Consider the following 20,522-nt stretch of genomic DNA (forward strand, 5'->3'; position numbering starts at 1 on the left):
TTTGTTTTCTTTTCCAGTTCTTCTCCCTCCGTTTCTTAAAAGCTCAAAAGCTCGAAAAACAACACTGACAGTTAAAACACTGAAAGAACCACCGTAATCGATGGCGGCGCTGACACCGTACGGCATCAAACTCGCCGTCCACATCATCACTACCGACTTCGGAAACCTCGTCGCTGTAAACTATCTCTCTTTCTCTCTCCTCTCTATTCTTCAATTGACAATTTAATTATTTTATTTCTTATACAATTAATTGCAATTATTTTTTGGTGAATTTTAATTTGAGCAGAAAATATGCGAATGTATACTCAGAAGAGGAACCCAAAGTAGAGCGTTGATTTCTCGATTCACTGAACTCCCTCAAGACAAAGTGAAGAAATGTTTATGGGTTTTAATTCAGCATAATTGTGTTCAAGCTTTCGGCCTTGAACAAGAAGGTTTTCCTTTTTTTTTTAATTTTTATTTATTAATTTGATGCTTATAATGCTTAGTTAATTTATGATTGTTGTTTTTTATGCTATACATTTGTTGTTTATTGTAATTGTTGGTTTAGAATTTTCTGGAAAATAGCTTAATTGTCGAGTTTCTATTATGATCATGTGTTATTAGTAGGGCTGAAGTAACATTGTTGCTTTCGTTATTAATTTACAGTTTTTGAAGTATGCTAAGGAATTTGTTTCGTCGAGGTGTTGATTAGTGGTTATCATGATTCCTATGTTTATATACATTGTAAAGGTTTTGGTGGATTTTAGGGTGAAGTCATTGTTTGTTTCGTGTTGTTGTGAACAAACTTATAGTATGATGATTTGTTATCAGTAGATCTGAAATAACATTGTTTTTTTCGTTATTAACCATGCCGGAGTTTAGAATGAACTTTTTCTATCAAATAGGGAGTATTTGGCTTCCAAAGAGAGTTCTTTAATATTGTTGAATCATCTATCAGAGGAATATATGTACACAGCCATACGGTTCTTTTGAATAAATTTGAAGTGATTTGAACTTTTGAAGTCGTGATATGAAGTCTAAGTGTAAAGGTGGGCTTAAGAACTCTTATGACAATGATCATGATGGAATTAATGCACACAGCAGCCACAAGATTCTTCTTCAATTGGAGTTGTGGTTATTTGCCTTTCTAGTGTTATACTATTTCCATTATTTGATGTTGTCAATAATCATATTCTATATTACTACTTAGATGATAACAACTATTGAATTAATGTTCCTAGGGGGTGCCAGAGATACTACAGTGGTAGTCACACAGTACATGGCATTGTTTGATAACATCATTCAGCGCTTGAGGTTCCCGAAGTTCATGGTTACAGTGTCAATGGAGAAGGATAAAAAAGTTGGTGACTTAGTACTTTATGTTTCTCTTTTACTAACTTCTTGCCGTGATTGTGGAACTTGTTGGCCATTTCTCATGTCGTTACCAATTATGCTAGGGTGAGGAGATTCTTGAAGGGTTGCTGCAGCATGGCAGACTCACTCTCACGCAAATTCTGGATAGAGCACGGGCCCGTTCAAGTGTAGGCAAGTTATAAGTGGTTTTTAATTTGTTATGGTTGATTTTTATATGAAATATTAGAAATTGATGTGAGGTTCTTTTGTTTTTTATAATTTGTTTTATTTTTATTATGCATGTCGATAACTGCAAAAGGATAGGACCTTGGAAATAAAGAATGGATTTCTGTCCAGGCTCAAAAATCAGATTCCTTCTTAAGGCTCTCTTTTAACAACAAAATGACCTCATTATTGGCCTTACCTTGATCTGGTAGATTGGGACAACATTAAAGAGACGACTCTGATCTCTTTCACCCATGCTCCGAAAATCACACTGTTCTTAGGTTCATCACAAAATGAACTTCCTTCTAACTGTATTGGGAAGTCCCACAAGAAGTTCATCTTTCCCTTCCAAGTTAATCTACTTTTATGTATTGCCAAGTAAGATGATGTGCTTCTGGGACAAAGAAAATCTTTCCAAAACATTTAGTACTGAGTTTTCTCCCCCCTTTTGCAATGAACTGGCCTAATGTGGAGGGTAGTGTATGTATTGCATTATTAATCTGTTAGGAGTAGCTTGAAGAAGAAGGAAGAGTGTTACTTGGAGGAGAGACAGAGAAAAGAGAATCAGATCTTCTATGAATAGAGCAGAGAGATGAGGATGAAATCTATGGAGAGGTTCCTTTAGTTTTATTTTGTATTTGGGGAACCAGCCTCTTGAACTCTTGAAGCTTATCATTCCATTGTTACTGTTTTCCAGAATCATCAATCAAAATCGCCTTCTTCTTCTATCAATTTATGTTCTAAATATGCTGAAGTAGGACCCCCCGTCAATAAGAAGGAAGTTCAGTTGTCAATTGTTAGACCACAGGCCTTCATTGTGAAAGGGGATTGTTGAAGAGTCTTTATGCCCGCTATAGCAAGAGTACCCGGGAAAGTCTGTGGAAAAGACTTCCTGAGTCTGATATTACTATTATAGTAATATCAGGTGCTGTTGTTGCCAACGCTTAGCCCTCCAAACTGTACCAAAAGGAAGTTGCTGATGGAATCTGGTCTGTGAAATTTAGTGCATGTTAGTTTTGCATAATTAGGAAATATTTATTTGATCTGTCTTCTACATTGTTTATATTTTTACCCTAGTCTTCAAATTTCAACAAGTGACCTGGTAAACTACATGCTGCCAATCATTAAAGAATTTGGCTTGAGTATGGAGTAGTATCAAAATTAGAAAATTAGGCAATGTTTTCATGTTTTGTTATGAATTCAAACAAGCTTCCAAGCAAACAAGATGCTGTTCTTGACTAAGACATTTTTTTTAGTTCTGCTGGTTGTACACCTGTGCTTTGTAATGCCATAACATTGGCAACATAATCCCTGAGTGGTAAAAGAACATCCAAAAATCGTGATCGCACTCTAAGCAAATCTAATATTGATGTTAGTATCCGGAATTAATATGACGATATCAAGTTTGTTGGCTATATTTTTGTCTTTGCCATTCATAATTTCTGTGATGATTGTAGGCCACCTAACAAAGACTCGTTTTCATTGTTTATCTGAAATAGATGGCAGCATCTTGTGTTCATGGGGTCCTTTTAACTTGCTCTCGTTATCTGGTTTTATTTCCTTCTGAAGCTGCGAAGTTATAATTTGTGATAAAATCTGGATGCAGAGGACACATATTTTTTTTCCCCGATTCTGATTGGGCACCTTATAAGATCTTGTTGAGAGGAATCCAAGGATATATTTGGCTATGAGTTGATAAATTAACACATGTATGTAAGAGTCATGTTATATTGCCTATTTAACTTTTTTAGAGCTTGCCACTGACTAGACACCTTTAGCTTCTTAGATTTAGTTTGTGATAACCTTGTGGACGATTATTTCTCTATGCATCTATGACCACTGAGTCACTGACCACAGGTCCACTGAGTTGAATTCTAGTACTTGGGTATATTATTGTAATTGTAAGTTAGTGATTGGGATATCATTTCTTCTGTTTTTTTTTTCCGGCCAGGAAATCAAGATGCTCACCGAGAAAGCTTCAGAAAACTTGTTCGCGGCCGTTTTGTTGAACGGTGCCCTGCTCCAGAGCCATTAATATCTTTACCAACTGAGGGAGAAGGTCCTGCTAAGAAAGGAGGGGGGAGAAATAAGGTAGCATCCTCAGGGAGCATTTTTGCTGCAGTTGTTTTCTCCTTTTCATTCTCTTATGCTGTTTTTGGTTATTTTATTTTTAGTTATGTTCCTTTCAATTCAAAAGTGCCATGGCTCTGTCATACTTTATATAAATTCCGAGTATGGAAGTTTATTATGATTAAACAAGTAGGATAGTGTCGTTCAGTTCATATTACAATAATAAATTAGCAACTTATAGTTGCTTGAAGATTATTGTTTAATGTTAAAAAATTATTTATACCATATTGATTTGGCACGTTTTCCAATGCATATCTTTGATTATCTAAAAGCAAAAATCATAAAAAGCTGATATTATGAAAATATATTGAGACAAATTAGCAAGATCCACATGGCTATGTAGAACCAAAGGTGGTCAAAGGTGAGATGTGAATAGTGCAAAAGTTGATTTGGTACACTAAGAAAACAGAGGAAGTACTGAAGAGCATGTAAGGTTTAGACAACTATTGTTATTCTTTGAATGCTCTATTGCTGAATCTTGTAGAAGTTTGGAATATATCTCAAATCTGTATAGGAACTAAAAAGTTCTATCTAATCCTCTGGGGGATTGGACTCCGCCACAGGCTTTGGTTCTTTCTCTCACATAATTTCTCCCGTTTTTTACTTAAGTCTTTATTTTCGCTTTACTTTACAAGTATAAGAAACATAATTGGTTCTAAGATCCTCTTTTATGCAGTCCCATAAATGTGGCAACTTTTTCTTATATTAGCTATTCATTGAGAACGTTTTCATGCTTTGGCACTAAATTGCATAGCTACCTAATGTGTTTCCTCCCTAATAAGATGACGATTTCCTATGCAGGGGATATGTTATAGAATCTTCTTATGATAGTGCAGATTGTATGAATTTGATTATTTCTTCTGCTTTTTTTGCAGGATTTTTTTGAATAGTGACCTTGATTGACTTTATCGTCTTCATTTCAGATTGCTAGGAAAGAAGTGACCCTGGAAGAACGCGCTTTGGCTGCTGCAATTCCCATGGACGCAGAGAGATTTTCCATCTCATATGACCAAGGAGTTGATTCTGATGAAGAAAAAAGCGAGAGTAAAAGTTCAGGCCTGAAAGTTGGAGAGAAGGTTGATTTAGTAATTTCTGCTTAGTCGAGTACTGTTTACATAGTCTGATACATAATTAATTTCTTGTGCAGAGGAAACAACATAATCTGGAGTGGGACAATGAACTTGATATTAATGGGGGTAAGAAAGAACCAGTATGGCGAGTGAATTTTGATGAGTTTATTAAGCGTCTAAGGATAAAGGTGCTTACCCTCTTTTTCCGTTCTCGTGCTTTTTAATGTGTATTGCCTCGTTTTTATTAGAAATCTACTGATCTTGATAAGTTAAAGGTAAAGTTGCATAGAGTTATACTATGGTGGTGATGGTGTTGCTGTCTTGGGTAGATCTATGAATTTGCGGGTGGCAATGGTAGTAATTGATATCTTTTGCGTGTATGCTTCTTGAAATTCTCTTTTCCTTGTTTGCTTTACTCAAGGCCTGCGTTGAGTATGCCAGATCAGAGTATGACAACGTTGCAGCAGTGATTTTGAATTCTATGTTGGAAGGGACTCAAAGAACAACTAGCACAGGTAATCATGCTGTCGATATTTATCTACGCCTTTGCTGAGAAAATTTGCTGGTTTTCTCTAGTATTGTTTGTCCCTTCTTCTTAATGAACTGATGCCTGAAAGCAAGTTGACCTGTGATATGAAGACGAATTACTACTTGATTTTTGTTTTTCCAGAAATCAGGAGAACCAAAAATAGTTTGATCTGCTTGCTCAGTCATGGACTTTGATTATTAACTATGTGATGTGGACCTTTTTCTGGTTTCCCTGTATTATTTAAAATGCAAAACTCTGCTGTTGTATCTTTCTTGCATAATTTTGGCTAATCTGTGCTAGAAGCCTAGAACTTGGTCCAATAGGCTGCTAATGCTATATCCATGATGCTTATTAACCTATATTCTTAGTTGATGCTATGGCATGTTTCTTTTCATATGAATGAATATTACTTTCTACTTTCTTAAGTTGCTTGTTGACTTCTAGTCTTCTAAAACAACCTTTGCTAGTTTTGATGGATTAGGGGTACTATTGCATACATCTTAACCTCTCAAGAGTTTTCCTAGATCAACATCTGTGATCCTAGTTCTTACTTGTGATATGTGATAGAAATTAATTGTTCCTTTCTCTTGGGTATTTGGATCTTTCTCCTCTACTTGCAACTTAAATTATGTTAATGTCTTACTTGCTTGTCTGGATTTCTCTGGTAGACATGTATGTGTGTCATGGTTGGTCCAGATAGGATTTTATCAGTTTGTGTGAAATTCACGTCTAAACAATAATATTAAAAAAAAAAGACTTTCATTTGAATATTTCTAATTTTAGGTTCTTGTTTTCTTACACAGAAAACTATAGGGGTTTCTAGGTTTGGGTCGTCTCACAGTAGTTTTTTCTCAATGTTTTGTCCTTCTGATTGTAATATAATCACTTTGAGTGAAATATCCTGATGATTTTCCCTTGACTTATTTTTGGTTGGTTTTTTGAAGAGGCCAAATCTCCCTTCTGACACGTCTATAGGGGTAATTGATGCTTGTTTTCGGCATAATATTTTACTTTTAAGTTCTTGTTTTTCTTCCGTAGACAGCAATAGTGGTTTCTAGGTTTGGGTTTCTGACATAACTCCATAGTTTTTTTCTCCACTGCTTTGTCCATGTGATACTATTTTCTGTCGGGTTTTTTAAGAGGTGAAACCTCCATCTCTTGTTTATTTTATGATGCTTTCTTTTTTAGGTGTCGTGACTCCTTTTTTCTGTAGTTTCTCTTCTGGCTTTTCGCTATGGTTTATTGTTGCGCTTTTCTTGGCAGTGTCGTTGTCTCTGGATTCAATTTTCGAACAGGTTATTAAGAGAGAAGAAGGTCTCACTATGAACTTGGAGCATCTAAGATGCTCTCTTGAACAACTGGATTTTTGTTCTGAAGCAGATGATGTGTACACCATTAGTAAGAATTCTTCTGTGACTAGCAATACTTGCACTAAATGCCTGGATGCTTGAAGGCATTTTGTCCATTAATTTCAGGCTTTTGTATTAAAATGATTTTTTTTGCAGATCTGCATGAAATCATAAAGAAAGCTCAATTCGAAGAGGTCAGTTGGCTTGCCTATCTACAGATGTGTTTCTTTAGGAGTTTGATTTGAAATACGACTCTATTTATACAGTTATAAATTTCTGAACAGGTGGAGTCTATTGTGAAAAAGCGGTATGGGATAGAGGCTTTTAGGATGTTCAGGTCATTATCAAACGGTCGTCCACTGGATACTGATAAGGTAATTAATGGTTACAGTGTGGTTTTGCAAAGGCTGCTTCCTGTTTCTGAATAACTTGATACCTATTTTCATCAACAAAATTATGTTTACTACCTGTGATTCATGCTCGAGATGGAAATGTAAAGCATTGCTACTCCTGACTAAACATCACCCTGGGTTGGAAAATAGGCTGTCTGAGATATTGAATTAAAATTTTGAATAGCAAGTCATAAGTTAGCTGAAGAAGGTGGTTTTTGTATAATTTTCTTCATTTATCAAGACAGATAATTAAGACGGAGCTGCATTTTTCTTTGTTCTTTAGAAATGTAACTAACTGTCACCATTTTGCATTCTAGGAAAATGGATTAAATTAATATCTTACTCAGCCAGAATGTACTACTTATTACATGAAGTAGAACTATAGAGGCAAACCTAAATGAAGCCTTCAACGTAAATTGGGTTGGGTTAGATGAATTTTGCTGCAATACCAGGCAATGCAATCAGATGAAGTTTGATGCATACTAGCTGATGCAATCAAACCTTGAGGCATTTCTTGTGCATATTGCTGATTGTAAAAGAAAGAAATGCTACGTTTTGTTTTATATCAAATTTTTATATACTCTCTCTTTTTTTTACATCGACTACCTTACTTTCAGTTTTGGTCCTTCATCATTTCTCTATATTCGTAGAATTCCACTAAATCAATACTGCTGATCTTCTTTCACTCTTTCTTTAAATGCATGTAATAGGTTAACTAGGATGCTAGGGAAGTTAAAGTGAAACACGCTTATGTCCTGCTTAAGGTTTGATGGTTATCTCCAAGTGGAAAGTAATACTACTAAAAGATTATTTGATATGCTTATTGGAATTGTTGGGCATAACTGGTTATTGTTTTTGCGACTATCTCTTATATGGTTAGACTAGACTTGACTTCTTCGGCAAACACAATATGAGAATGTAGCCTTGCATATCAAACAGTCTGTGTCCAGATTTTTTAATCATTTTATGCCAAGTGTTAGATCTGGTTTAGTTGTTTGGGAGACGAAGACTGAAGTGGCTTTTGGAATTGATGGTTTCTAGGATTCATGTATAATTTATGTTAAGGATTTGCCTTTCAGTGATATAGTTGATAGAAATGACTAGAAATCTTTTGACTCCTAGAAATTAATCTTTTGAAGTCTGGCCCCTTGTCCTCTTGATGCATTTTCTTAGTTCTTATGCACTTGTGCAGATTTCGGAACGTACCTTCGTTGACAAAAAAAGTACACCACAGATTCTGTATAAGCTTTGGAAGGATAATTACATACAAATGGAGGTATCCTCATTTTCACTGGATAATCTTCTTGGTTGTCTGTTATTAATCAGTTTATGTATCTGATTTTCAGTTACTCTTTCATATGGTTTCTGTGAACCTTTTTCGTCAAACAGTTCTTGCCTTACTTATTTGCATGCAATTGCAAAAATCTTCAATGTCTTTTCTAGAACCCCTTCCATTTAATGATTGTTAGTTTGGATTAAGAAATGTCTCCTTTTTGCTTTCCATGAAAATTCACCTTGACATTAATTTTGTTAGCAAATCACCGATGTGTTGCTTCTTTAAGGAATGTGTCTCAGGTTCTTTTCTTGCAACCTGTTTGATTTTGGATTGCAATTGTGCAGTCTTTAGCTGCTTAGATACCTAGAAAGTGGAGAACAAATCTGGTATTTTATTTTATTTTTTATAGAAGCAACTTTTTTGGAATAAGATGCCAAAAATGCAAGCTATAGCAGTTTGTGCAATGTCCCAGAAATCACTCGTAAGAATCTTTAAACCTGGTTGTCTGGTATAGAAAAATTTATTCGAAAATAGTCGAAGCACACTAAAACTAGTGATGTCAATGAGAAATACTTTACTTCACTACAATTAGCCAATCAACACTGTATTTATTAGGTGGGTAGGTTACATGGATTCTTTCCTATGGAAATGGCAATGGAGTCCATTCACCAAGTCTATCCCATAATGGCCAGTAGCTCGTGTGATTGTCTTTGGAAGATCTAAGACATGACTTTCAATAAAACCAGTTAGTTAACCTTTCATCTTAAAAGAAGAATAATTTTTTGATGCAATGAAAAGTTGAAAAGTAGAATAGTCAATTGTGGGTAACGGGGTCCTCTGATTGCCTGCCTCAGCTTTTCAGATTTGCAATTGCAAATAACTTCAATTTTCCCAAACTGAACATTTAGCTACGCGCATACTCCGTAAGTTTTACAATCAAGTAAAGTCGTGTTATGTACCCTATATCATGCTTTCCACTTTTCCTTTTTCTTGTGTTTGCTTGTACTGGTCGACACAAGATTTCTGGAAGTTATACCCTGCAGTTAAATGAGAATATGTTAATTTATATGATCATGAAAGTCTTCAGGTGAAAACTTTACTTTATTTTTGTTGTTCTTAAATTTTGTGTGGAAATTAGCCTCTGGTGTAAGAAAAATAACGAGTGAAATCTCAATTGCCTCAGTTAGATCTGGAACCCCTATGGATAATTCTTGCTGGAAAACTTTTCTCTGATGCAATTGTTGCACAAATTTTGATGTCCACCTGGCATACGATGTTCTAACTTCAAACGACCTAATGTCAGTAGATGCATTTTCTTTTTTCCAACTCCCTTTTTTTATTTTTATTTTCTGAATTTAGTTGTTTCATCTTTTGTTTTGTGCGTGTGTTATTTTCCCATGCCTGCAAATTAGATTCCGTTCCCCTACAAAGAAAGTTAATGTTAGGAATACCTTAAATCATGCCTCATAAGTTAATATATGCTTTTTGCAGAAAATAAGTACTGGAGGTCCAAGACAGACAGACTTCTTTTTATGGAGAGTGAAAAAAGACAATCTCTGGCATCAAATTTTGGATGAACTGTACCATGCTGCACTTAATCTGTCCCTGCGATATGCTCATGAAGTCGATCAAGAGCGAGAGGTACTATTATTGTTTTCCCTTTGCATTTTGTGAAGGCTATATAAAATGGCAAACTAGTAGTAGAAGGTCATGGACTCATGGCATAATTCCTGCAGAACTGATCTGGCTGGTTGACTTGTTTTAGATTATTTCAAAATAAAATCGTTGAAAAATTCTTTTATATATCAGCAGAGAAGCTTCGAGATTTATGCTACTCATTCGTTAATGTCACATCTATCTTAATATTTTAAAACATGAAGATTTGCATGCCACTTGTGCCCGCCTTAATATCTCTTTTATTTTTATATATTTTAACTTATTTTTTGTACAAGTCTCCCTAAATATTTAATAAAAAGAACTTTTAACATTCTTAAAACTCCCAATTAATCAATCCTTGATTATTTAGTTCATTGCCTCTTCAACTTTTATATCAAACATCATTATTTAATTTTATTAAAAAATATATACCGTGCGTCACACGGTCCAAAAAAAGCTAGTTACATGCAATTGTTGCATTGCTCTGTCATCTTGTTGCTTCTTGTCAACAAGCTAATCTGTCACTACCTTATGTTTTCCCTTCACCCCCCAATTGGTTTTCTTTTCATTCATCACGAGTGGCTAAATAATTGGTTAATGTGTCGTATGCTTTTCATGTATATATGTTATTGAAGTTGATATAGGTGTTGTTTGGTTGACATGAGAAGTATGACTTCCTAGGAAGTGGAAGATTGTGGTATTGTTTGGTTGACAAAAACATGGGAAGTCACACTTCCTAGGGGGGATGTTTGGTTGCAAGTAAATGAAGGGAGAAGTATGAATTCTTAGGAAGTGCATATATTGTAAGTTGTTTGGTTGGCATGAAATGAGAGTAAGGGGGAATTACCAATGCTATGAAACATGGGAAGTGACTTACCTATTCTGCCCTTGGTAAGTTATAATTCCCATGTCAATTCCCATAAATTACCATTGCCTAAGTTAAACCAAACATAAACATCATCAAGCTATTTCCTAGGAAGTTAACAAAGGAATTAAATTCCTATGAAATACAAGTTACTAACCAAACAAGCACCTAGGAGTAGTTCACTTCCCCAAAGTGGAGGAAGTTGCTTGCCTAGGTCCCCCTAGGTAAGTAGAACTTCCCACGTTCAATCAAACAACATGACCTGATTCCTAGGAAAATGCATGTACTTCTCTTAGGAAGTTCTAATTTCCTACGTTCAACCAAACGACCCCATGAATTCACTTGTTAAGTGATACTACAAATCTACAATAGTAATGTTTTTTTCATCACTTCAATTTGCTTAATCATATATTTTTTTCAACTTGCTTCTCCAGATCCAGAACTTGAGCATGGAAAACCCGCCACCGGAGGTTAAGAAGAGGAGAGAACGACTACGAAATGTGAGGTTTCTCCTAGACTCGTCCTTAATGAAGCTAGATGATGCCGTTATGCTCTTTCACGATTTTCTGGTATGAGTTCTTCTGTCTTCGAAGGGGTTATTAATTACCGGATTAGACGACAACGGTTACAAAGTAGAAGTATTTAACTCCATTTTTTGTAGTGCAAAATGTGAATTTTTCTTCATTTCTTCTTGTTCTTCAAGGCTTCAAGCTCTTCTCTTAGCTAAGTAAGTATGTCTTTAGTCTTTATAGAAATAATTTATAAATAATTCGAAGTACGATGTTATTTATTTATATGATTTAAAATCTAAAGTGGTTTTAGTAAAATGTAAATGACCCTATTTATTATTTATTATACTTCGTATTTGCTGATACTTTTACAAAAATTCACATATAAATATATAATGGTTAAAGGTCTGTTTGTCTCAACTGATTTTGACTTATTACTGACAAAATATGTTTATTTTCCGGGCAAAAGTAATTAAGGAAGTATCATATCAATATTTGCTTACTTTATATGTGGAATATGTACATAGCAATATTACAATATAGCATAAAGCCATAAACCAATGATTCACATGTTATTGTGACCACTTTAGTATTTAGCCGCTAAAATAAATAAGCAAATAAACTAGCCACCAACGAGCTACCGTCCTACATATCTCCTTTGCCTTTTTTAGTGGAGGTAATTGATTCAATTTACTCTCATCGGGTCTACAAAAATCTTAATTATTTGTTTTGTAGTTAGATCTGGTCCTCGTGCCCTGCGATTCATGTTTAGAACAGGCTAAGGAAAAGTCGTGTCGTGTAGGATTCATGCCGATCTTCTATAAATGAGGTCCATGCCCGGGCTCACGTTCCGTCCAAGTGCGTGCCGTGCCGGATTGTGCGCTGCTAGCAAGCTCGTGCCTTTCTTCTATAAATGAGGCCCATGTGTGGCCCGTTCAAGTACCGTTTCATTTTGAGTCGGACTGGTGCCATGCTAGCGGGTTTCATTACTAATTTTAAGAATTTTTTTTGTTAATTTCTTAAAAATAAGCTGACGTGCTCATGTTGGCCCGTGCCAAATCTAAAATGATTTCCATGCAAGGCCCGTAAACCTATCGTCGTGCCTCTCATGTTATGTCGGGTTTACAATGGGATCTTATCATATTGGGCCGATTTGTGATGGGTTTGGATTGCCCGCGTGCTAGCCCGTTCCACGCCAGCACTATTTGTAGTTATGGAAATTGGTCCATCCATTATATTGATCCAAACTCTCATCGGGTCTACAAATATTAATTATTGACTTATTGTAGATATGATAGTTATGGAAATGGTCCATATTATCAATCCATCCAAATTACTCTCTGTCGGGTCTATAATTGTCTCACTAGAGTTTTGTCGGATGTATTCAAGACCGGTCTATTACAACTTAGGCGAGTTCTGGGTGGATAGGTTACAGTCCCCTCCCAATTGTTATTGCTTAGGATCGAACACAGGTTCTCCCTACCAAGTTTAGCCCTAATCACCACTGAACCAACAAACAACACTACAAGAAATTGTACTATTAACGACGGAAAATCCCGTCATTAAAGGTCAATAATTATTGATTAACGACATGATTTTCCGTCGTCAACCCGTCATAAAAGGGGCCCGTCGTTAATGGAAAATCCTGTCATTAACCCGTCGTAAAAGACATTTGCGACGGTTGTTCCCATCTTTGTTGGGTTGTTATCCCCGTCGCAAAAGTCCTTTTGCAACGGGATTCTTACCCGTCGTTATTAAGTTGTCATAAAAGATACAAATTTTTGTAATGCAACTTGGTAAAATTTAACAAAGAGTAGAATTATAGGAAGACATTTTAACATTTGTTTCGTCAATGTCTTCTGGCTCAATATTATGAATTATAGGAGGACATTTCAATATTTGTTTCGTCAATGTCTTTTGGCTCTATATTGTGGAGGAGTGGAATATTCGACATTCACTCAAATTATAAAAAAAAGCCTTTCTATTCAAAATGATTATCTGTTTTTTTTTTTTTTTTGGTGTTAGCACCCCGTTCACCCTTTGAACTAATTCGGATTTGGAGCGAGTTCTCGTTGGATAGGTTTCAGTCCCCTCCAATCGTTGTTGCGAGGGATCGAACACGTGATCCTCCTACCAAATTCAGTCTTAATCACTACTGAACCAACAAGTAAGGAGGGTGTTACCGAATTCATCCCGTGCAAGCAAGCGAGCGCCTCAGCATGAGAGGTTGAAAGAGTCATACCCACGTTTCTTTACTATAAAGAAGTACATGAATTTGTTTTACAACCCTTGTTTTATAGTACTTTGACTTCTTTCTATATATTGCCCCTCGTGCTTGCTCCTTTAGCATGCTCATCATATAATAATTATTATTACACAATAATAAAGAGAGAAAACTAAAAACAAAAAAAAAACAAAAAGAAGAAGAAAATGAGTCTTGTTCATTTTGTGTATGGATTCATCTTCATTAGCTTGTTTTTGTTATGGAAATTGATTAATGCTTGTTATATCTCACCCGTTCGAACGCTGCGAAAGCTGCGTTCGAACGGGTTAGGAGGACCAACTCCTAGTTTTCCCTTGGGAAATTTGAGTGATATGAAACAAATGCTCATCAAAGCTAAATCTTTATCTTCTTCGTCGTTGTTGTCGTCGTCTTCTGAAAGTATATCCCATGATATCCATTCTTCTTCTCTTCCTTACTTCGCTCAATGGAAAAAGTTGCATGGTAAGTTCTTTTGTTTTTGTCATAAAATTCTTCTTGCATTTAAAATTTTGAAACCAAAAATTTAAAATAGCCAGTAATACCAAACATACTGTACCTAATATTTCCATGGTTGCGTGCATTATTTGCAGGGATAGTGATTAGTGTATGTTTATTGGATGGGAGTAGAGTCGTTTGTATACATAACAAAATTATAAAACCAAAAAATGAAAATTGATAGTGATATTGGATTGCTATTAGGGATGGCAATGGGTAGGATCTAGACCGGATCCTACTGAATCTAGATCCAAATCCGTTTTCACACATAGATCCAGATCCGGATCTCTGGGTCCAAAAATTTGGATCCAAATCCATGTGCAGGATCTGGACCGGATCAGGATCTCGAGAATAAGATCTAGACCCGGACCCTATCTACCAGAAACGTATCTGGATTCGGATCTAGATCTACAGGGTCTACATTTAATTTTAAAGATCCAAATCCTGTAAAACGGGTCTGGATCCATCGAACCCGGATCAGGACCAGGATCTATGCATTGTCATCTCTTATTGCTACTAGTATTTTCATGGTTGCATGCATGATTTGCAAGGATAGTGTAGAGTTGAGTCGTTTGTATACATAGAAAAATTATGTATAAATCTATAAAAAATGAGAACTCATAGTGATACCGAACTTGCCCCTAATATATTTAGGGTTGCGTGCATGATTTGCAGGAAAAGTGTATGTTTATTGGATGGGAGTTGAGCCGTTTGTATACATAGCAGACCCTGAATTTCTTAAGGAAATGTCTGGAAAAGTGTTTTCGAGGAATTGGGGAAAACCTAATGTATTCAGAAGTGATAGGGTTCCAATGTTGGGAGAATGTGGTCTTAGTATGATTGAGGGTAATGCTTGGGCTCGTCATAGGCATATTATAACTCCAGCTTTCTCTTCCACTAATTTGAAGGTATATATGTTCAACACATCTATAATGCACTCAGGTATAGTGTGCACTCTTTTATATTTTCCCTTTAAACGTATATATTCAAGTGAAAAGAAAATGTGAGAGTGACCAGCAATGGACATAATACTGTAGGGTGTACCTGAGAATTTTCAATATTTCCCCTGTTCTGTTTTAATTGCAACTTTTACTGTTCACCCTAAATTTTGAGATGCAAGTGGTTAGGTAGTAAATTACATTCATGCCATATAGATGAGGATGCTTCTTATGTATTTGGGGGGAAAGATGGGTTATTGTACATGGATGAGGGTAGTTGGATAAAGTTATGTAGTAAAATTGCCAAAAATGGAAAGGTTAAAACTTAAATGAAATTTCCTAAAATAGAATCATTGCAACTGAAAGAGAATGGAGGAAGTATATCTTGATCACCTTTATGAGCTCAAATTTACAACTTCATTGATCGATTTCATTTGAAACTTTAGGGCATGGTGGATTCAATGGTGGAATCTACGATCAAGATGATAAAAAATTGGAGTACTCTCCTTGGTAACTCGAGCAAACTCGAACTCGAACTCGATGTGGAGAGAGAATTCCCGGTGTTAGGCGGGGAAACAATGGCCAAAACTAATTTTGGAATTCATAATAGTGAAGTGGAAAATACATTGCTTGAAAAATTAAGAGAAATACAGATTAGTCTGTTCAAACACACGCGTTATGTTGGAGTCCCTTACGGTAAGTTTTTGAGCATGAGACAAACCCTAAAGGCTAGGAAGCTAGGGAAAGAGATCGATGGAATACTTTTATCTATTATAAACGCGAGAAGAGAGATTATTGGTGTCGAACCTCGACAACACGAGGATTTATTGCGATTATTGCTCGAAGGTGAGGATCACTTTGATGGACAATTGACAACAAAAGAACTAATTGATGAGTGTAAGACGTTTTTCTTTGGAGGGCATGAGACGGTTGCATTATCAATGACATGGACATCGATGTTATTGGCTATGTACCCAAAATGGCAAGATGAATTGAGGGAAGAAATCAAAGAGGTGATTGGAGACAAAGATGACATTGATTTCACAATGCTTGCTAGACTCAAGAAGGTAATTAAGGATTTTTTCTCCTTATTTTAATACATTATTTTCATGTTTTTGGTATGTTGAATTGAATGTTGCTCTCCCTGTTTCATGATATTTGTGGCAGTTTGATTGACACACTTACCCATGCACTAGTTAAATCGTAAATATATGTAACTATATGTTAGCAAAAACTATTAAAAGTTGATTTTTGAGAAATATACATTAACACAAACCTAACAACATATTACACATTTCCCCTCATAAAAAAAACATATTACACAATAACATTTGATTTTTATATATTACTACAGTAAGAAAATGTGGTTCAATTTAATGTATGAATATTCCAAAAGTTAATTTTCATATTTACAAGTATTCGGAAATGAATGGAGTATTTAACACGATAGCTGATGGACCCTTAGTGGTCCAGTCCTCATAAACCAAAAATTTATTAACGAAAATGGTATATGTTGTTTGTTTGTTTGTTAATTTGTTTGTTTTTTTTGGTTTTTTTGTGTGTGTGCAAATGAGCTAGCCACAAGGCACAAAATTTTTATACTTTGTATGTCAATTCTAATTGAATTATACTACCCCCGTCTCAAAAAGATCTTTACAGTTACTATTTGCACGAACTCCGATGCAATATTTAACTACAAATATATCCAATTTTGTATGTGAAAAAATTATAAAAATTTGATATTCTGAAAATATATCCCGAGACCAATCTAACAACATCTTACATGTAACGTTTTGATGTATATAATTGGTAGAATTTACAGTCAAAGTTTTTATACTTTAGACACATTTTCCAAAGCGTAAAGAACTTTCTGAAACGGAGTTAGTATATGTTATTCTTTTAGATGGGATGGGTGTTTAACGAATCACAAAGATTATACCCCTCATCACCAAATCTTCAAAGGCAAGCAAGAAGTGACATTCAAGTAGGCAATGTAGTAATCCCGAACGGCACCAACATATGGATCGACGTCGTCGGAATGCACCACGACCCGGATCTATGGGGAAATGACGTCAACGAGTTCAAACCCGAGAGATTCGACGGGGACTTGTATGGCGGATGCAAAAATAAAATGGGTTACTTGCCATTCGGTTTTGGAGGTAGGATGTGCATTGGCAAAAACTATGCACTTATGGAGTATAAGATTGTTATGTCTTTGATTCTTCGCCGGTTTTCTTTTTCCGTTGCACCGTCGTATCACCATTTCCCGACTTATTTTTTCTCTTTTAGACCGGGTTCTGGGGTGCCTCTTATTGTTAAACCTTTGTAATTATAAGTTAACCTATAGGATGTATGTTAAAATATTATTGATGGGGAAGTATATTGTTGGGTATGTTGTGTGTGGGCACACGCCTCTATTCATATTACAAACTAGATATAATTCTGTTCGTAGGTTTATTAAGTCATATACACTTCTATCTTATGAACGTTGCGATTAAATAAAAAGAAAATGTCATATGCTTGTCATGTTATGTCATAGAGTCATGTTGTTACTGTCGTTTCAAGGAGTCTTGTCGTTTCGTACAAGGAAAAAGAACATCATATGATTTGCTTGTCATGTCGTGTCAAGGAGTCTTGTCGAATTATGGTAAACTTTCTAGGTAGGACTCCAATACACTTCTTATGTTTAGAGAAACTTTGTAGTGAGGAGCCCAGTACAATTCCAAGGAAGCACAAGGTTAACCAAGTTGGTATTGATATAGTGGTTGCTCACACTGTCTATTAACTAATTGGTTAGGGGTTCGAATCCTAATATTTTGGAATGAAAATAGATCCTTGGTCAACCACTCAGCCCCATACCCTTAGTTGGAGCACGCGAAATGAGAGAGTTAGTCACTGTTGTTAACGGTAGACACCTTGGTTATACACCCAGGGAAAAAAATACATGGTAAAAAATCATCAAAAAATAAAAGCGTTCCAATGCGGTTAAGATTTTTGACAAAACATTGAACCATAAAAGAAAAGAAAATTATACCCTTTAAGAGGAAATCTTGGACAACAACAAAGAGCGTCCATTTAGACGCTAACAACGTATATCATGTATCCTTTTTTAATAAAAATACGCCGAGTAGACGATTACCCTTCCATACCATCGTTGTTTCTACCAAACATACATAGGTGATGTTTGGTTGACATGAAATTCCGTGGGAAGTATGACTTCCTAGGAAGTATAAGATTGTTTGGTTGACAAAAACATAGGAAGTCACACTTCCTAGGACGTTCTACTTCCTACAAAATGGAGGAATTTGCTTACCTAGATTCCCCTAGGTAAGTGGAACTTCCCGTGAGAATTTACTTCCCATGTTTAACCAAACAATATTATCCACTTCCTAGAAAATGCTTATACATGGAAATAACTTTTTCCTAAGAAATTCTACTTTCTACTATCAACCAAAAGACCCCATAGTCATTGCGCCATCTCCAAATCCAAAAAAAAAATTAGCCCAAAGTAAGTAGACCAAGTAGGCATGCCTAGAGCATCCTCGTCTTCAAAGGATAAATAAGCCTTAAGCCACTGGGTCAGAGGGCTGTGATTGGGCCGTTGATGGGCCTCTAGTCTAGCTACGCCATATAATTCTTGCCAACAGGCAGTTTCTCAAAATTCAAAATGTGTAAAGTTGATTCCTTACTATAATCACATATGTACTCCCTCGTATAGAATTAATTAGTGAACTTTAATTGGCACGGAATTTAATGAATGTGATTTGTTTGTAGAATAAGATGTAAGTGGGATAAATGAGGAATAAAAGATTGTAATAAAAGATAGTGAGTGTATTAAAGTATTTGAAGAATTTCTATTATATAAGTGAAGAATTGAGGTTATTTTCGTAAATCCACCTTTGGTGTCTCCCTTGGATTAGAATAATGATGAACTGAGACCTTTCAATGTTCATAACTTCTAAAATGATGAACTGAGACATTCTAATGTGCATATACTCTCGCACATACGCATCGCGTGCATATAAGACTATAGAAAAAAGAGGAGTACACATAAAATATGACTAGTTGGGTCATTGGGATAAAACTAAGAAGGAAATTATATAATAAGAGTGGTATTTCCATAAATAAAAAATTGCACCAATTGATAAAAATACGGTCATTATAAAAGGTGAACCAATTAATTAAATAATTGGGATTAACATTTAGGATAATCAGCCATATTCCTTTTAAAACGATCCGCGTTAATAATAATGTCTCGTCTTAATAGTTAAGCATGAGGGCTAGTGACTACACAATACGTAGTTGCTCTACATTTTCTAGTTGTACACACCAACCTTTTAGCAAAGTACTTGATTTCCCTTCTGAAGCTTTCTTTTGGGACGCCATACGTCGTATTTTTTACGGAGTACACTCCAATTATGAGATGATAACGTCGTCCTTGACATTGTAACCAAGCAAGACCTTGGTCTAATGGAAAATATTTCACCTTCTAACTAAAAGGTTGGGATCCATTTTCTACTTGACACTTTAAAAGAATTTCTCTTACCATTCTCCCTCATTTTCAAAGTGTCCAGCCCGCTAACTTAGTCTGAATTAGTACATACATGATTTTGGCTCAATAGGATACTTATCTTAACTTTTTTTTAAAAGGTTTCCTCGACATAGTTTTAATTATCAACCCCGAGTATCACACGTTTTCATAAGTAAAAATACAAGTTTTCGCTTGTTCGAATTCGAAATGATGTTATCTTACTGTTTGGGTGCTAAAATAGACCTATTTATTTTGGCTTAAAATAACCACAACCCACATAAACCCTCAAGATCATAATTGGATCATAAAAGAGCCTCATAAGGGTCAAAAGGAGCCCACATATACTATCAAGGCTCAACACTACTACTATATACACTCTGCTTAGAGGTAAAGGTAAAGGTAGGTCAGACTCTCGCCACAAAGAACCCTTTTGTACAAATTCTCTCCCCTAAAAACTCTCAAAGATATGTTGTTTGTACACGAACTTAGATTCGGAGGCTCCGCCCTTGGTCGTCAACCGGCCAAGGGCTCGGAGTTCATCTTGTAGGATTGTAAATGACCCATAGTCAAGACTTGGAGCAAGGTCGGAACACTGATACAATCAACAACTATTGACAACTAACTGTAAGTTACCGGATATTAGTTCACCACTATCCGCTACTTTAATATTTTTCTGCTACTCAATTACTCCCTCCGACCTGCGTCCCTGAATAAGCGCACCGCTTTTCTTTTCGGGTCGTCCCTTAATACTTGCACCACTTCTATAAATGAAAACTTTTACCAATATTATATTATTTCTCACACTTACCTACTTACCCATCTACACCCATACTCTCTACAAAAAATCATTTAAAAATTCACATCCCACTCACCACTCCCCACCCTTTATACATTTTTCACTAACTATATTTAAAAAGTGTGATGATAAAGGTCGCAAGTTGCGACAACATTTAGTTGTC

General features: G+C 35.7%; 2 protein-coding genes across 3 annotated transcripts; both read left to right on the forward strand.

The window, feature by feature from the left end:
• The first annotated feature begins 15 nt into the window (after positions 1-15).
• On the forward strand, positions 16-11,679 carry LOC110784173 (uncharacterized). Its single transcript, XM_021988607.2, has 14 exons — positions 16-175; positions 287-434; positions 1,224-1,342; positions 1,440-1,527; positions 3,512-3,651; positions 4,614-4,766; positions 4,838-4,948; positions 5,182-5,275; positions 6,553-6,687; positions 6,795-6,832; positions 6,923-7,012; positions 8,223-8,306; positions 9,798-9,947; positions 11,262-11,679. Exons 1-14 carry the CDS (start codon positions 101-103, stop codon positions 11,400-11,402), a joined length of 1,566 nt encoding a protein of 521 aa, XP_021844299.1. The 5' UTR covers positions 16-100; the 3' UTR covers positions 11,403-11,679.
• A 1,958-nt stretch (positions 11,680-13,637) lies between these two features.
• LOC110779586 (cytokinin hydroxylase-like) lies at positions 13,638-17,563 on the forward strand. 2 transcript variants are annotated; one of them, XM_021984077.2, is made up of 4 exons: positions 13,638-14,061; positions 14,770-15,002; positions 15,479-16,099; positions 16,936-17,563. In XM_021984077.2, the coding sequence occupies exons 1-4, from the start codon at positions 13,767-13,769 to the stop codon at positions 17,359-17,361; spliced, it is 1,575 nt and encodes a 524-aa protein (XP_021839769.2). In that variant the 5' UTR covers positions 13,638-13,766; the 3' UTR covers positions 17,362-17,563. The 2 variants fall into 2 exon arrangements, with proteins under 2 accessions (XP_021839769.2, XP_056694302.1); XM_056838324.1 differs by having other exon boundaries at positions 13,682-14,061; positions 16,682-17,078.
• Positions 17,564-20,522: the final 2,959 nt, after the last annotated feature.

This window comes from Spinacia oleracea, chromosome 3 (genome assembly GCF_020520425.1).
Source record: "Spinacia oleracea cultivar Varoflay chromosome 3, BTI_SOV_V1, whole genome shotgun sequence".
NCBI classification, from domain to species: domain Eukaryota; kingdom Viridiplantae; phylum Streptophyta; class Magnoliopsida; order Caryophyllales; family Amaranthaceae; genus Spinacia; species Spinacia oleracea.

Excerpts from the sequence above, each read along its gene's own strand:
- LOC110779586 (XM_021984077.2), top strand. The coding sequence starts at position 13,767 with ATGAGTCTTGTTCATTTTGTGTATGGATTCATCTTCATTAGCTTGTTT. Across the intron at positions 14,062-14,769 it reads TCAATGGAAAAAGTTGCATG|GAAAAGTGTATGTTTATTGG; the intron begins GTAAGTTCTTTT and ends CATGATTTGCAG. Across the intron at positions 15,003-15,478 it reads TCTCTTCCACTAATTTGAAG|GGCATGGTGGATTCAATGGT; the intron begins GTATATATGTTC and ends TTGAAACTTTAG.
- LOC110784173 (XM_021988607.2), top strand. The coding sequence starts at position 101 with ATGGCGGCGCTGACACCGTACGGCATCAAACTCGCCGTCCACATCATC. Across the intron at positions 4,949-5,181 it reads TTAAGCGTCTAAGGATAAAG|GCCTGCGTTGAGTATGCCAG; the intron begins GTGCTTACCCTC and ends GCTTTACTCAAG. Across the intron at positions 6,833-6,922 it reads AGAAAGCTCAATTCGAAGAG|GTGGAGTCTATTGTGAAAAA; the intron begins GTCAGTTGGCTT and ends ATTTCTGAACAG.